Here is a 17,096-nt window from a genome sequence, read left to right as displayed (position 1 = left end):
GCGGAAGGCGGAGGATGGTGTCACCCCCCTGCATGCGGCTAACCCACCGGCACCCGCTGGCCTCCAGGCCTCCGCTAGGTCGCTGCCAAAGCACGTTTTTCCGTTAAGCATCGGGTCTGTGATGCATGAGAGCTGACAAGTGAGCGAGGAGCCCTCAGAGCACAGCCAGATCAAAACCAGCTGGGGCCATGCACATTAGCAGAGAAACCATAATAGCGTTTGCCCTGTTGTACACCACTAAACTCCCTCTGTCGACATTTTTTTTTGTTGACAACAGACAAGAGGAAAGAGATGTGGGATCGACCTCAGAGGTGCCCTTTTTTTTAAAGAAATAAAAATACCTGCTGAAGTGCAGGCTAATTCATCGTAAGGTAATTTAACACACGAGCTCTGCAGTGGATCAGCTCGCTCTCACAGTGGTTTTTTTGGAGTGTTTTTCTGTATGTGAGAAAAAAAAGAGTGTATTTTCAACATTTCTTGCAGCCTGTGGGTGGATGTAAGTGATGGGTTTATGGCGGTCTAGAAACATCGGTATAGCATGGCTGACATCTGTGTCCTCTTTATTTTTGGACCACTTGAAAAGCCCTCATCGTAGGATGATGGATGAAGTGATAAAATTGGAGAGAAGACAAAATGAAAGCAGAGGAGTCCATTTCTGGGAAGCAGTCCTCTGTAATCTGTAACTCACAGACAATTCAGAGAGAGCATCCAGACAGATGTTGGTCATTTTCAACTTCATTTAATAGTTTTAATGCAAGAAACTATTTTACTATCTCTGAGGACAAAGGAAAAGAATCCAGGATCACTCACGTCTTTACAGGCTTCTCTCCCTCTCCCTCTCTCTTTTATTTGGCCTCTTTGAACTGGTTTCGTCTGATAGAGAGGTTAAAGACTTGTCATGTAACGAAGGAGCAGCCCCACAGTCTGTCATCATTAATCATTGCGGCTGTCAAGCTGCACCCAGGACTCATTCAGACCAACCAGGCCGACAGCCCTCACCTCCAAGAACAACACCCCGAGACGTTTTATACATTACAGCAAAATATGCTGTCGACACTCTGGGTTTGATTTGGAGCACTAAATATAAAAAAGGGGCTGTGGTAACCAAGAGATTAGTGGAGCAGAGCTGTTATGAAGGATGAATCCTCTGGGGAAACGTGGGTGGGAGCAGTGAACGAGTAACCTCGACCCCCTCCCCTAACAACTGCTGAGTGGCCTTTGAGCAGGACATCTGGCCCCCAACCTCTTAGCTTCAGCAATATAAATTAAAGTGTTGCTGGGAAACAGCATGAAGTATGAGTCTACTTCACTCCGACAGGTTGGAGGAAGATAATAGAAAAAATATCTCTAGATACTGGCTGCACGAAACGACTGAGGGACTGTACGAAAGTTATTCAGGTGCAGTTAAAGTGGATAGGAATAGTTTTGCTGGTATTTGTTCATAAACAAAAGAACTGGACAAATTAAAACTCTGACCACAATCAATCCGAACGTTTTCAGGGTATTTTAGTCTGAACCACAAATGTCTTCGTCATGGTGGTGCAACAAGAAAAGTGTCATCAACGTCACTAGGATTCCTGTCCTAACCTCTGGGGACCATGAATGTTATTGGTGTGCGGAAATCCATCCAATAGTTGTTGAGCTACTTCAGTCTGGACCAAAGCGGCTAAGTGTGTGTTCAAACCGGAAAACCGAACCTTCTGCTTGATTACGTCATCAAACTGCAAGTAATGTGTTGCTAATGATAGCTAAACCTAGATAAAATAAAGTAGATAAATGTGTAATAGATAAAATGTTAGGTCCCGTTCGCCAGTTCTGACTTAGCTACCTTCGCTAACTTATCTCGCAAAACACCAATAATTAGCCACATCGACCATTTTACCAGTGTTTCTCAAACTTTTCCTCAAAACTAAAACCATTGAAATAAAATAAATCTCCCCAAACATCCCCAAAACCAACAGGAACTGCTACTTCAGTACTAATGTGGCTAGCTTGCACATAAAAATGTCAGCTAGGACATAGTTTTAATTAACGCCTGTGTCTCACACACTGCACGACAACAAGGTGCTATTTATGTAGCATCAAAATTATCCTGACATCCGCTGTCTGTGTTTGATATTTAACAAGCTAACCGTTAGCTTCATCCACATTCACCTTCAAATTATCATTATTAACGTTAATTAGTAAAACATAAACTGAAAAGTGGCGCAGCTGCATGAAAAGACAGTGTCACAAAACAGTCGGTTACGCTTCTGTAAATCCAACGACTCTGCAAAACAGCCAATTCAATAATAATGTTTGTATTTAATGTTTAAAACGACACTTAATCACTACTTGCTTTGTGGTCACTTGCAGACAGTTTGAGAAACAGTCAATTTAAAATATGATATTTTAATAAATTTACTCACAGACCACCAGGGGTCGCTTGTGGACCACTCTTTCAGAAACGCTGCATTATACATTAGCGTCAGAGCTACGCTATGGTGAAGCTATATAGAAACCCCCAACCCACAAGTTGATAGGATTGGATCCATAGCTTTGTGACGTACGACTGTATTAAAAAGGTTCAACTCTTGATTTTCATTGGAAGGAAAAACCATCCAGTTAATTAAACCTTAATAACAAACAGGTTTCATTGTCACCAAGAGATGACATCACAATCCAACACTAACACTGCCCACCTTTGTCAGAGTGAACACAGCTGACTGTAAATACCTGAAAAGCAAAAGCGCGCTGAAACAAATTGTAAAACCATCTCTCCCACACAATAAGACCAACTCCACGACTGGGAACGACTGGAGAGCAGCCAACTCATCTCTCAGACTTAATAAACTAAGTGCGTCTGTTTTCTGGGACATATCTGGGCAACGTGAAACCTCCAGAGAGGGGGGCCTACAGGATCTCGTGCCCTCCCGCCGAACTTAGACACCCCATAACGGCTTCTCGGACCACTGAAACAGGAGCGCTGGCTCCCGTTACAGCGGGGACAGGCTGTTTTGACCCCGGTGGGTCCCTTGTCTCCCTTGTCAGAGTTGTGAGTGACCAGCGTGGGTCATCTATACTTCACAGAGGGTGTCACAGTGTCATGTTGCTAGGAAATGGCATATTACCGCTGCCAATCATGTGGCAGCCGTTGTAACTGGAGTGACTGTCAGGAAGATCTCATCTACAACACATACGGGAAGCGGCACTTTGGCTGCGATGCTTATCACGATCCCACAGTACAGTATGTATTCATTACATCCAGACAGGTTTTTTCTTTTCCATACTGCCTCCACGTCTTCACACGTCTCTTTTTCCTTTTTCTAAAAACAACACGATCCACGAGCGTTAAATAAGGATGCTGTAGCTTTAAGGTGACAAGGACTTCACTGCAGAGCAGAGGAATGCGAGCTGTATCCCTCTGGTCTGCTTACAATCTCTCTGTCAACACGGTGAAAAATTTGCGGAAGTAAAGCACACCCAGAGTCATCAATCACGTGATGCTTTCACAGTAAAAATAGCCTCCTGTACAAATCCACTCACCGCTGCAGTCTCGCTGACAAACCTATACGTCTTCCTTTCACTACTTCACCTCTTTAAAGGTTGGGATCTGTCAATTGGCAGAGCTGGTAGAGAACTTATTAGACAGATGAGAGGACATTTTAGGGAGGTACTGTTGTATGAAGACGTATACAGATATATATATAAAGAATTAAACTTCATGAAATCAAGAAATATCACTCGTAGGTACATCAGATGAAGTCTACGCTGGTTGCAATGGGAAAAAGAGTGAATTAATGTGAAGAATAGCAACAGACTGACCTCGATCGACCAAAGACAGTCGTCACAACTGTCTGTAGTTGGACTGACAGAGTAAATGAAAACCATTAAAACTTCAAAATTATGATGAAATGGAAAAAAATAACCTTCAAATTGAAACTATGGACAAAAACATTCGGGAAAAAATGGCAAATGAATGTTAATGTTGTGTCACAAAGCAACTTCTATTTGTTGTGTTATTTTTCTTTCCCTCTTTTGTTTTTCTCTTTGTGTTTTTGTCTCATTTTTTTTGCTAAATGTGCATGAATTAACTCATAAAGCTGTATATGAGCTGATAAAGGCAAGATGAAAGGCCACTGGATGATGACTGTAGAGTTCAGTTTGTCACTACAACCAGGAAACACACGGATCTTTAGATTCAGGTTTTCTGTCTGATGAAAAACTGACAAAATCAGAAATGAAGACAACAGAAAATACATCTTCAGTGTTATTTATTTAACAAAATATGACCTCCCCCTTTTCACTGGATACCACCACAGGGTGCCCCCCCGGTGCCACTCCCTCCCCCCTCCCCCAGTTTTACAAAAAAATATCACATCTCATTTTTATTGATTTGCTGTGAAAATAAAGAAAATCAAAAAAACAAAAAACAAAAAGCTGAAGAGTTCAGAGAGAGATGCGATTTCAAACATTCATTCTCGAGAAGTGTTAAGACACGACATGTTCAACATCTGTCGTCTAGCTTCCCACATGTTTTGCCCAGAGGACTGTAAAATGAGAATAGATTTTATATAGTAAACATGAAAGCTAAGATTCCCGGTATAAAATAAATACAACGTCTCAGTAGGAATAAACAAAACCTAAGGAACCAAAACAAATCATCACAAACCATGGGGCTGGATAAACAGTTAAGTGTGTTCGCTGTGTCGAGCTTACATGCATCTCTTGCGGGGAGAAAGCGACTGTGGCCAGAATTACATCAGCCCATCAGCTAATTGCCATCCCTGCCACACTACATTTCTCCGCACTAAATCTTCCTCGTATGAGGCGAGGACCCTGAACATCCAAGAGCCATTACACAGCGTCCCGCCATCAAATTGCCGAAGCTCACGGGGTGGGGGGGGGAGGTGGCAGCAAAAGTCACGTAAGGGCAGTCGTGTCTGATGCAGGAAGTATCCGAGCGATGCGCAGACATGCAAGAGCCACGAGTGTCGTCTGATGTTGAGGGAGTGGAGCCTGATTAGAAAACATCGAATCTCAGATATAATGTATAAAGAAAGTGTGAAGATGCTCTCAAGTCAAAATCCAGGACTTGCGCTCCCATCTTAGTTCCACTTAAATCCAGTCCAGTCACAAGAAGCAGCAACTTGCCGCATTTAAATACAAACTTAAAGTAACACTTTGACATTTTGGGGAATATACCTGTCGGCTCTCTGGCAGAGAATTAGATGAGGAGATTGAAACCATGTCTCATATGTCTGTCCAGTAAATGTGAAGCTACAGCCTGCAGCTAGTGAGATTAGCTTAGCACAAACACTGGCCTGGCTCTGTCCAAATGGGTACTAAATAACAGGAAAGCTGCAACAATTAGTGAATTAATCGATGAGTTGATGGATTTTTGTTTATTCCATCGGTTTTCAAACAAAAATTCAAACATTTTCTGGTTCCTGCTTCTCAAATGTGAGGATTTGCTCTTTTTTCTGGCCACATGATAGTGTTTCCAGTAAGCTAAGCTAAGCTAAGCTAAGCTAAGTGTAGCCTTACTTTTTTTACATAACAGATATGAAAATAGAAGCAATCTTCTCATGTAGCTCATCTCCACCAGAAAGCCACTGAGCTACATTCTCCCAAATTGTCAAAGTATTCCTTTAAACGTCGACGCAGCCGGTGAATCACTGGTATCCCAGAGCAGACGCAGATCCAAGTCTTTGACTGTAGAGAGCGTAATGAGGGTAGTACGGGCCTGTGGTGGGCAGAGAGTGCAGGGAGATGGAGGAGGGGCCGGGGGGCAGGTGGACCTTACTGTAGGGGTGATAGCGAGCTAAACCCAGACCGGGGGGAGCCCTGAGAGAGAGGGAGCTGGACATGGAGCCCGGGCTGCTCTGGTGGGGGAGGTGAAGGTGGCAGGAGGCAGGTCCAGAGGAGGAAACAGAGAGCAGCTTACTGTCCATTCCCACAGGCAGCGCTGTGTGCGTGCGGAGGTGGGCCAGCAGCTCATCTGAGGTGGCGAAACGTTTGTCGCACGGCCCCCCGGCTGAGACCCAGTTGCAGGCGTGCGGCAGGGGGTCGTTCGGGAGCATGAAGCCGTACGTGTAGAGGGGATGGGAGAGGGAGGAAGAAGCGCTGGATGACAGGGAGCTTTGGTGGAGGGAGTGGAGCGGGTGGGAGGGGTACACCAGCGGGAAGCTTGATTTGAGGGTGGAGGAAGGGTCGTGGATGCAGGAGTTGCAGTTGCTTCCTCCGAGGTGGGACACACTTGGGTAGCTTAGACAGTAGGGGTCCCTGCATAAACCCTGCATGAAGGAAGGAGGGGAGGCGCCCGTGAGAGGGCTGGAGCTCGGGTGCTTCCCGGGGACCGCCATACTTCCCACGCTGAGGCCGGACTTTGTCGGGTCCAGCCCGGGAACAAACTGAGACGGGTATCCTGCGTAGGCCCCCACTACAGATCCGTGGTAGCCCATATTAGACGAGGGCAGTGGGAAGAGCGGCTGGCTTGTCTTGTAAGGAGAAATGGGTGTAATATGTCCGGGGCCGAGGTTGGGCTGGGCAGACTCAGCTTTACCCCCCTCGTGGTTGGATCCGCCGTCAGAGCTGCCGTTACTGCAGTTTGTGCTGGCTCGGACGTGGCTGGAGTTTGCGTGGTGTGGACTGTCCAAGTTAACCTTGTTTACATCCGCCTCCTTTTTGGGATGATTGCTATTATTATTGCTGCTGCTCGTGCTGGTGGGACTGCCCCGCTCAGGTGCAGTCTCTCCGTTGGGAGTGTGGGGGTGGGACGTGGGCGGTCCCCCGGGGGACTGGCTCTGTTTGTGAGGCTGCTGCTGCTGCTGAGTGTGTCCTGGTGGGGAGCCGCTTCCTGCTCGAGAGCTGGGTGAAGCAGCGTGGGGCGGATAGGGCTGCTGGCCACCGGTTGAATTTCCGTTAGTGGAGACGTTATTGCTGGGTACTCTGAACCCGACTTTATCGCTGCTGCTGGTGACTCCGTCTCTGCGACAGTCCCCGCTGCCTTTGTTGTAGGGCTTGAAGCTCGACTTGTCCTCCAGGGAGGGGCGGTGCTCCCCGAGCTTCAGGCTGGAGACGGACAGCCGGCTGCTGGGCTCCTTGTCTCCCTGGCTGCAGGAGGAGCCCAGCTTGGATGAAGATGGAGGGTCTGGTTTACCAATCTGAGAGCAGGTCTGCGCCAGCAGGGCTAAAGGACTCTTCTTGGCATCCAGCTACAACAAAAATACAGACTCTGATTAGCTCCTAGACTTTGTTTCACTGTATTTTGTCCAAAGACATTTTGGCCTTCATGCAAAATAAACACAAACCAAAGGACAGTGATCCTCTGTGGTCAACTGGAGGCCTGTAAACTGACTTAAACAAGGGCTGCAACTATTATTCTCCTAATCGATTACTCTGACAATTATTTTTTTCAAACAATAATTATTTCAGGATAAAATGTCAGAAAATAGTAAAAACACCCAACATAGTTTCTCAGGACTGAAGGATTTGTCTCCATATTGATGGTTTCAGAGCTGAAACGATTAGTGGATTAATCGTTTAGTTGATCAACACGAAAAATAATCGGCAACTATTTTAGTAATCAATTAATTGTTTCATCCTTATTCAAGCAAAAGCAGTATTTGCTGTTTTTATTTGTCATTTATCAATTTAAACTTTGGGTTTTGAGCTTCTGATTTAACGTGAACAAAAGAGTGAAGACTCGTCCTCAGGCTCTGACTGGTATTTTATTATATTTCACACTAAATGATTAATCGATTAAAAGAAATTACAGTTGCAGCCCTTTGTTTTGTATTTAGTCTTACCCACAATCTAAAACCTAAAGAAAGCAGTTTATCATCATATATGACAAAGAAGAAACAGCAAATACTCAGCAGGGAATTTATCATGAGAAAAGTTGCTAGTTAATTTTTTGTCATTGATTAATCAATATTCGATGTATTGATCGATCTAAGGCTTATTTAAACATATAATGAAGTTCTCACTAATTGAGTGGGTTCATATGATTTATATATGATGTAAGTTGAATGATTATAACACAAGACAAGGTCAGTATTTGTTTTGTTGTTTCATCACTTAATTACTCAGGCCAAAGACATAAGATGGTTATTCTTTAATTTTTTAATTTAATTTACATATTTCTCAACTAGCTAATGAGGAATTCAAATTATGGTTGAGCTCTCTTTACATTTCCACCACACTGCTGTGAATCAGCATCAGGAATAGAAGAGATAAAGGTGTAATTTGGTGTAAAGAAAAAAGACAGTAAATACCTCGATGCTGACTGGCGCGGACGTCAAAGGCTGTAAATATTCCGGGTGCAGCAAGTGTCCAGTGTGCGCGGTCAACATCTTGATGAGTCGGATAGGAAGCCGCTTAGCCTGCCGAAGTGGGTCCAGAGGGGTCAACAAAGAGACCACGGCACCGGGACGAGAGTCTTCACAGTCGGTGATCTCACTGAGCACGATCCGCTTACTTTCAGCTGATCCTGGAGGGAGATATTTCATGAGGGAGGGCGCTGCGCTTTGGTGTGTGTGTGTGTGTGTGTGTGTGTGTGTGTGTGTGTTGCGTTGGTCCAAAATATAGTTTTAAATGTTGTTGTAATCCATGAGTGTCCTTTAAGAATATAAATAAAAACACAGCTGGACGTCCTTAAATGTCCCCAAAGGACGGAGAAGCCTCTCAGTCCCGGTGCATCTTCATCTACGGCTCCTACTCCAGTTTTTTTTATTTTTAATTTCAAACCATAAAGAAAAAAAAAAAATGAACAAAAAAAACAAAAAAACCAAACAAACAACAACAAAATCCACCGTGTGAGTCGCAGCGGGTCACACAGACACTGTGGAGGCGTTAAAACACCAGAGTCCGAGCGTGGAGAGGAAACGTCCCACTGCGTGTCTCCGGTCCGGACTTCAGCAGCTCACTGATCGATACAGGCGGACTTCAAAGTGAGGCAGCCGCTGTCTGTGCGCTGGGTGGCCGCATCGGTAATGAGGTGGGCGGGGAGAAGGTGCGTGAGGGCGGGGCTACGCCGTCCTCCAGCTGACATATACCAATACCCACTGCTTTCACCAATACTGTAATAACTCATATCTCAACCGATGCTTTTCTGCTGCTGAAGCATTAAATAGACACGTACCAGAGAAGTACAAGTCACATTACTACACTGTATGTTCAACTTTGCACTGCATCAACATTAAACCTGCATTTACTGATTTCTTGGCCACTTGGGGGCAGCACAAGAAACTGTTAACAGGACTGACATTCAGCAAAAGTGGGTGATACAAACACACAAATATTGGTGTCGATCAGATACCAATCAATACCTATGGTTTAAAGCAGCTAATGTATCATGTAAGGGAGATAAATATATTATGATTTATGAGGTGATTATACATTATTAACATGCTACTTCTGAAAATGATTTGCCAAACATGAGGTAATATTCTCTGTTAATTACTTACAGACAGATTGCAGTAATAAATAACAAATGTTCCTCATGTGAATTCTCTAAACTAAGGAGGTCGTCACCATAGACTGTAAATAAAAATGGAGGTAGACTCCGTAACAAGGTTATAATAGTTTTGTATTTTTCATTAGTTTGTATTTTTATTTATTCATTTATTAAATTGGAAGATAGATTTCATATCCACCCAAAATACCAGGCTTTTGTATGAAATAATTAAAAATTAAAACTAAAACTAAAGAGTTTTTCTCTATAATTTTAGTTTATTTTAGTTCTTTTGTAAACACAACATACAGTTTCATTTATTTGTCTTTTCTTTTGTAAAGCCTCGTTTTTATTTTTATTTTGGTTAACGAAAATGTTTTTTTAGTTTTTATTTAATGATAATAACCTTGTTTCTGAACAGCGGTTTTGAAGCTCACAGTGAGCTGCTCCGCCGTCGCCATCTTGGCAGTGGCTGATTCCTAGCGCCTCCTAACTCCCGGCTAATCCAAAAATAGGCAAGATGGCAAACATCTGCTCCCATTAGCATTGTTAGCATAGCTAGGCAACTGGGTGTCTCTTTTAACGCTGAACACAAACAAATTCAAAACAATTCAGTTACAGGCCAGAAACCAAAACAGTGAGCTGAGAGACTTTAAAAGGGAAGGGGACACCGAGGGGAACTGCAGGTCTAACTCTCTGTGAATGTTTGTGCCAAATCTGAAGACAGTCCCTCGCGGCGGTCTTGAAACGTCTTATTCAAAAGGCCAAAAACACAGAGATGAAAATCAGAGATTAAGATCTGCTTTATATTTGTGTTTTCATAGAAGCTGATCACAATTCTCAGAGTTTTCATTCTGAGAAATACACAAATTAAACGTAACTATAGGCCATTCCCCCGGTCAACAGATAACAGATATTTATTCATAACTTTATATCATGACCTAAGTTATTAGGAGAATAATTGGGGTTTTATATCATGTTTGTGGATGTTTTGGTCATTATTTCTGTTTTATAATAAATTTGATTCTGCTTCCTGTGCTTCAGGTGTGTTTCGGGTTATTCTTAACAGGAATATTGCCGTGCTTGTTTATGCAAAGGGTGAAAAGGGTGAAAAAAAAAATCTTCCAAACAATAATACATTGATTTTGATGGACAAACTAAACAGCATTAGTGTTTTATGTCTGAGATGTAATCCGTCTCTGTGAGGCAGAATTGTACCATCTATGGTTTGGTCGAACAGGAGATGCATAAACAAAAAGCATTGATGTCAACCATGATTAAGAGAGAAGCTCTGACCCCACAGTTGTTTACGGGTTTGGTACAAAACAAACAATGTGTGGACCACAGATCATGAGGATGAATCTCAGAGTGCAGCTTTAAATATGTAAAACGTCAGATATTTGACATATGAGCACGCAGTAGTTAAATCCCAAAGGGTAGTTGAAATGAAACCACGCAATCATAAACATGTGGGGATCTAAACTTTGCTCAAAATGTCAGATAGGATCGTACAAATTTCCCTCTCATGAAACTCGGATCTAAGACACGAGCGGGAACTTTCACTGACCAGGAGTCCACAGAGAGCGATGCTGTGAGTGTACTGGGATGCGGTGCATAAACCCCTTATTAAAACTAAAAATGCTCTTTTGTGAGTGTAATGATGCAGAGAACAAAGTCAGCGAGCGGTGGAAACAAGTCATATGGTCACATGAGTCATCCTTCACTCCGCTGTCAACAAGCAGATGAGTACATGCAGGGCAAACACTAAAAAAGGGGTTTACTGGTCCAGATGCTCGTGTTTCATGGCTCGGTGTAGTTCTAGCACAGAGATTTTCAAACTGTCAAAATCCTTCTCTGAGTCATAACTGAAATAAATCCACTTAAACATCATAATAAAGACAAATCCCCCTATAACTCCACAACCTGCCTGAGAATAGTCAAATACTTTCTTCTGTATCACAAAATATAAAATCCAGTGATGGTTGTCTGTGGGTGCACTGCAAACAGGAGCTGCTAACAGCTAATTCAGCAGTTTTAAATCAGGACAATTTGGTAAAATATGAAGAAATACAGACAAAATAACGGGGTGCATCAATGCACTTCCTGTTTGCATTTCCCCAAGCCCCTAAATTATTCACTATCAATATGTCTGAGTTGACAAATTTTTTCTTTCCCACACTGTGTGACTGTGAAAACGCCAGTTCTAGAGGAATTAAAATGTTCTGTACCTATTTTCCATGATTATTGCAGTTCCTGTACATGTCATGTTCCATATAAGTCTGTTACCACAACACACGCATGTACTGTACAGGATGTTCTCTCACTCTATATAGGTGACAGGACAAAGACGTGAAGGTCGCTGACAGATGCACAAACAGGAAAAGTCACATATTTCCTAAATTCTTAATTCTAAACCTTCTAAAGTTCACACACCCGTTTACGAGGCGTCCCGCACTGTGTCGCCATCAGGACGATTCGGCAACTTGTCACATAGCGACCCGCAGTATCAGACAACTAGTCATGCTGTTGTTTAGATGTAAAGATCAATGCTGCTTCATTATTCTACTGGGGCCTTTAAAGACACAAAGTCTTTCTTTATTAACAATTTTCTTTTAACCTTTTACTGAAAAAGTTCAGGTATGCTTTTAATTTGACATGTCATGGTGACAAATCATTTGTCTTTAGCTTTTGCTCTGAGAAGATCTGAGCACACAAAAAAATCAATAAAGTACACAGAACATGTCACACTAGAGTCTATTTTCTTTTATTAATTTATGCCATTTTTACCAGTGAAGAAAAATGTGATAAAGACAGATCGCCTCTATATTAATGGTTCTATAAATCTGGAATGTTAATGACTTTATTGCATTACCGCCTGCTGACTGACTTTGCAATGAGCTAATTTTGCTAACCTAATTATACAATGAATTGGTTAAAGTACTTAAAAATTACGGCTGACAAGAACTATTAGCAGCAGCCCAAAATAGTCTGAGTCTGAGGGGCTTTGATTCTCTGAATCCTTCGCAGCCTCAATTGAGTGCAAAATCATTCCTAATCCCTCATTACCTGTGGGCAAAAGGCTGCATAATGTGAATTAGCTGATGGATATTTGTACATGTCTCGCAGGGTCCTCCTTAATCTTCAAAAAGCAACGGTTAACTCGAACATGCAGTTTATTTTGAAAAATTCTCTTTTTAAGATTCGTTACCGTTACCTCGTTACCCATCTGAAATCAGCATTAAGTCCCTGTCAAAAAAACAAACAAACAAACATTTGGTTAAAGTAACTGTCGCCTTGACCTCATGCCCTAAACAGCAGAGCTGCTACTCACAGCCATCCATCAATGTCCCATTTGAGATAAGAAGCTGAGAGTGGGAGCACCATCTCATCAGGAAACAAGGTCACAGCCTGCACCGCTGTAGAGGAGACAGCCCTTGTGTGGCTTTGGGGGAAAACAAAAACAGCAGGAGCAGTGGTTTGACTTTCAAGTGCTGGTACAGTACAGTCGTTGTTAGTGTACAGCCACGGAGCTAGAAGGTGCATTAATAATTAAAAGGAAAAAAAAAAAATGCATTAAATTAATCAATACATCTGCACAGTATTTACCAGTAACTGCTCTTGCGGTTTTTCTTGCCTCTCAGATCTATATCTAAAAGATTTAGTATTTGTGTGAAGTGTGCAGCAGATGAAGATTCATGGCACTAGGACGCTGAAGGGCTCCGGAGAAAGTCGGAAAATAAAGTAGGTACGTATCATTCAGGGGCACAAGGACAAAAAGGTCACTGACGAGGTCATTTGTTAATCTGTCCCAACATAACAAATAAAGTCAATAAAACTCACATTATCCTGACAAGCTGCTTTGATTTGTTATTATTGTATATTAGGCTCTTGTAGATGCCAATCACTCCAGGTTCAGTGGCCATATTTAGCAGCCAAACTAAGCAACAGTCATTTTCTTAATGTGGCGTCACTTGTGAATAATCACCCACCTCTGCAGTTTGCTTCAGCTTTAGGTTTATTGTCTTTTAGCTCATTGTTTTTGGTTTTCTGTCCCTCAACTTTCAGTTTTGGTTCACTCTAATTGTAACGGAGCAATTTGTAATTTGTAGCTGAATATTTTCTGATGTTTTCCTGATCATCAGACAATCCAGAAAAGCCAGTTGCTCCGTATCTGCCGGATGTGTAACTAGGCAACAGTTAGCAAACTAGTTCCCAATATTACAGCTCGTTTCTGCTGCCCCCTAGTGGCCGATTAATCAGATAATGCAGATCTAAACTTGACTTTCCTTGGTGACGTTAGTTACATTAGTTTTCATTAACCACGACCACGATTGTTCCTTAATCTTAACCGAGTAGTTATTATGTTTACTTACCCTTAATGAAGTATTTATTTCAACCCAAATAATTAGCTTTCCTTTACAACAGCAGCTGATCCCGTCCTATCTGGACCCGGATGTATGACCTATAAATTATCGAGAGTTATAACATTTTGACGGAGCGTTTGTATTTTAACCGGCGCAGCTTTTCTGGCCTTTATGTCGATGGTCACGTGAAGAGAAAAGGACGTGTTGAGATGAGTGTTGTATGTCTATATATACATATATATTTATTATTATGCCGTGTCTTAATTTTAATTACTGCTAAAACACAGAATCATACAAAACATGCTAAACAGGGTTGTTGTGTTTGCAGTGTTGAAGTTTTTATTAATGTGTTGTTTTATGGGATTTATTTTCTTTTTTCAGTCACGTAATAAAAGCTTTATTTAACATCTTTGTGTTTATCAAGGTTAATGTTTGTAATCATGTGCTCATCCTCTCATAAGTCGACTACTGTTGAACACAGATGAGACTCTGGTGATGACCCCCGTCACGCCACGGCTCCTGTAAACTCCTACCAGAGGCGCAGGTGTGGATCTCGTCAGGATGGCGAGTTTTATAAGAAACGAGGATCCATGGGAGGAGTGAGGAAAGACGAGGACAAAAGGAGGGAAAGCAGAAGAGAAGCCATGGAAGGTCAAATACTGAGAAGGAGGCCACGATAAACAATAGCGCTCTTCTCTTTAACTTCTCATGACTTGCCTTGAAGTTGGTCATTAACAAGCATTGGCACAGTGTCTGTAAGTGATTACTGCTTCCTGTTGTTGCTTCATTTGAAACGAGTTTCCTCTTGTTCCCTTATCTTAAAAACATAATCAAAGCAGCCACACATGGCAAAACAATGGAACCAAATCTGAGAGATGGACTTGAACTGGTATTAAAGACTCCCACTACGACAGCATGTCATTAATGGGGGTTTGTGCTGTGCCTAAAGGCAAAGAGTGATTGATAGTGGATTTTTTTTTTCTCTTTGATGTGGTGTTTAATAAACCTATGGAAATTAAGAGGATGCCATATTTAGAACAGTGAGCGTGTCCTCGCTGTACTGTTTGGCCTTTATTCCAAAATCAGATTAAATGTGACTTTCCTTTAAAAGTCAATTTGACTTTTCCCATGCTACGCCTGGCAAGCTTCCCATTACACCATGATGCAGTTTCCTACATTAGCATCCGAACCAGTTAATGATTCCTGTAGAAGACATGTAAATAAACTGTGTTATTTATCAGGGTTGACAGTTAGCCCTAATGTAATACAGTAAGTCACATGTGACTCATTCTAACATAACCCTTGACGGTTTGGACAGACTTGAACAAGCAGCACAGAGCGAGAAGAGAGAAATATGCTTCATTGTTAAAGTGCTCAAACCATAAGTTCCACTTTTACATGAGAAAAAGGATTTAAAGACAGATTTAGGAAATATTCAGATCCTTACAGTGATGTAAAACTACTCCATTACAAATACCAATAAGTCCTGCAAGAAAAGTCAGACTGAAGTAAAACTACAGATTTTACCAGAAAATGCACTTAAAGCATCAAACTAATATATTTTCAGTCCCTACAGGGTTTTTTGGGATCACTGGGATGTTAAATACCTGACTTCACTGCTGCTTTTCTACAAGGTGTTGCACGATGTTTATCAGTAATTTTTGTTGGTAAATGTGAGACGCAAGATTCAAAATGTCACGACCGTAACACTGCGGCATCCTGGAGAGACGGTGTAGTAGTTTAGTCCACTGGCTCCCAACATAGGGGTTGGGCCCCTGCAAAAGACCATTAGATAAATCTTGAGGGTCCTGAGCTGATTAAAGTTTAGAGAGGAAACTCATAGACATGTGAGAGCGACAACAACACTGGCTCTGTTGTAAGTCACAAGCTAAGAGCGTTGAAATCCCTAGCTGAATCTTTAACAGTGTGTTGACAGCTAAAGTAACTGGTAACTGGCACATTTCCTCTGAAAAGTGGTGAAACAGAAGTATAAAGTTTCATAAAACTCAAGTACATGCAGCTCCAAACTGTGTAGCACTATGTCGGATAACAGGTGTTTGCCTCGGAGCTCCCAAAAACAAATAAAGAGCAGCTAACGTTAGCCTAAACTATATACTATATACCAAAGGAGCATCTTGCTTCCCACAGAGCCTTTAATCCAACAAAATAAAGGGGGTGATGTTCCCCTTGGCTTTGGAAGCAATGCTTGGTTACTACTTTAGGAAGTCAGGTAGTTAGCCAGACATGCTAATGTTAGCAGCTTACTGAGAGCACACAGAAACATTTCCCTCCAAACACTTTGTTCACTGATGATCACTGTTCACACTGGTGTGAAAAACAAGCAGCCGTCTAATGATCCCTAATAAAGAATGAAAATATACTGCACATACTTCCTCACATAGCTCACACAATATGAAATCCAATATAGTCATTTGGAAATTGTTAAACATCAGCTCATCTTATTCACAAGGATTCAGAAGTCGGTTAATGCACATACGTGTAGAATTTGTTTAATGTTTGAGTCTGTGCACCTGTTCAATCAACTTTCCCTCAGACATTTAAATCAGCTTATTTTCAGCTCTTTTGTTCACACACAACGTGAGCACAGACACACAAATACACACACTTTCTCAGTGGCACAGATGCATTTTGCATGTCCTGTGGGTGGAACGATCTAGAGAGATCAGGCTGCCAGAGGACGCCAGCCTGCAATCAGATTGCACTGTGCCGTTCAGTGAAATTTCTTCTGACATCAAAGATGTTTTTTCACACCCGTCTAGATTTGGCTTTTTGTGGAGGATCCTCTTCCAAAATCTCAGAGTTGCCTGCTGGCTACCGTGTACACTAAAACGAAAAGGTTGGAACGCCACAGAAGGGTTCCTGTGTTAACTGCTTTCGAGGCAATATATCGCTTTAATGCAGCTTTTCATTCCAGTAAAATTTAATTTCTACCTTCCTAATATTGCCAAAATAAAGATTCTCTCATGAATCACATGGATTTAGGACCAGTTGCACCTTGTTGTAGCAGTGTGCATGGGGCTGTAGTAATTTAACCCTTTGAAGCCCTCATTGAAGACTTTTCCGTTTTGTGTTTGGCCTTATAAAGTTGACATTTTTAGTTTAAAGTTTCACATATTCAGAATCTGTACAACCTCAGCGAATAATAAATGTCACTCAATAGAGATTTCTGTACGCTATAATAGGGGATAATAGCAAAACAACAGACAACATAAAATATGTATATATATAAAATAAAAACACTGTAAACCATAATAACAAAAGAAAACAAGCCAAGC

At 41.9% G+C, this 17,096-nt stretch overlaps 1 protein-coding gene across 1 annotated transcript; it reads right to left on the bottom strand.

Annotated features, from left to right (window-relative positions):
* Nucleotides 1-4,236: 4,236 nt before the first annotated feature.
* Nucleotides 4,237-8,900, bottom strand: LOC111666036 (zinc finger protein 703-like). Its single transcript, XM_023421233.2, has 2 exons — nucleotides 8,259-8,900; nucleotides 4,237-7,196 (listed from the first exon to the last, which is right to left on the bottom strand). The coding sequence occupies exons 1-2, from the start codon at nucleotides 8,490-8,492 to the stop codon at nucleotides 5,655-5,657; spliced, it is 1,776 nt and encodes a 591-aa protein (XP_023277001.1). The 5' UTR covers nucleotides 8,493-8,900; the 3' UTR covers nucleotides 4,237-5,654.
* Nucleotides 8,901-17,096: the final 8,196 nt, after the last annotated feature.

This window comes from Seriola lalandi, unplaced genomic scaffold (assembly GCF_002814215.2).
Source record: "Seriola lalandi dorsalis isolate HSWRI2012SDOR001 ecotype SW California unplaced genomic scaffold, Sedor1 jcf7180002054666, whole genome shotgun sequence".
NCBI classification, from domain to species: Eukaryota; Metazoa; Chordata; class Actinopteri; order Carangiformes; family Carangidae; genus Seriola; species Seriola lalandi.
The sequence above is the reverse complement of the archived record's forward strand: the minus strand, read 5'-3'. Positions and strand labels throughout refer to the sequence as shown.

Bases quoted from the DNA above. Each gene is read 5' to 3' on its own strand.
- LOC111666036 (XM_023421233.2), bottom strand. From the start codon at position 8,492: ATGAAATATCTCCCTCCAGGATCAGCTGAAAGTAAGCGGATCGTGCTC. The intron at 7,197-8,258 runs GTATTTACTGTC...TTTTTGTTGTAG, and splicing joins CCGCGCCAGTCAGCATCGAG to CTGGATGCCAAGAAGAGTCC.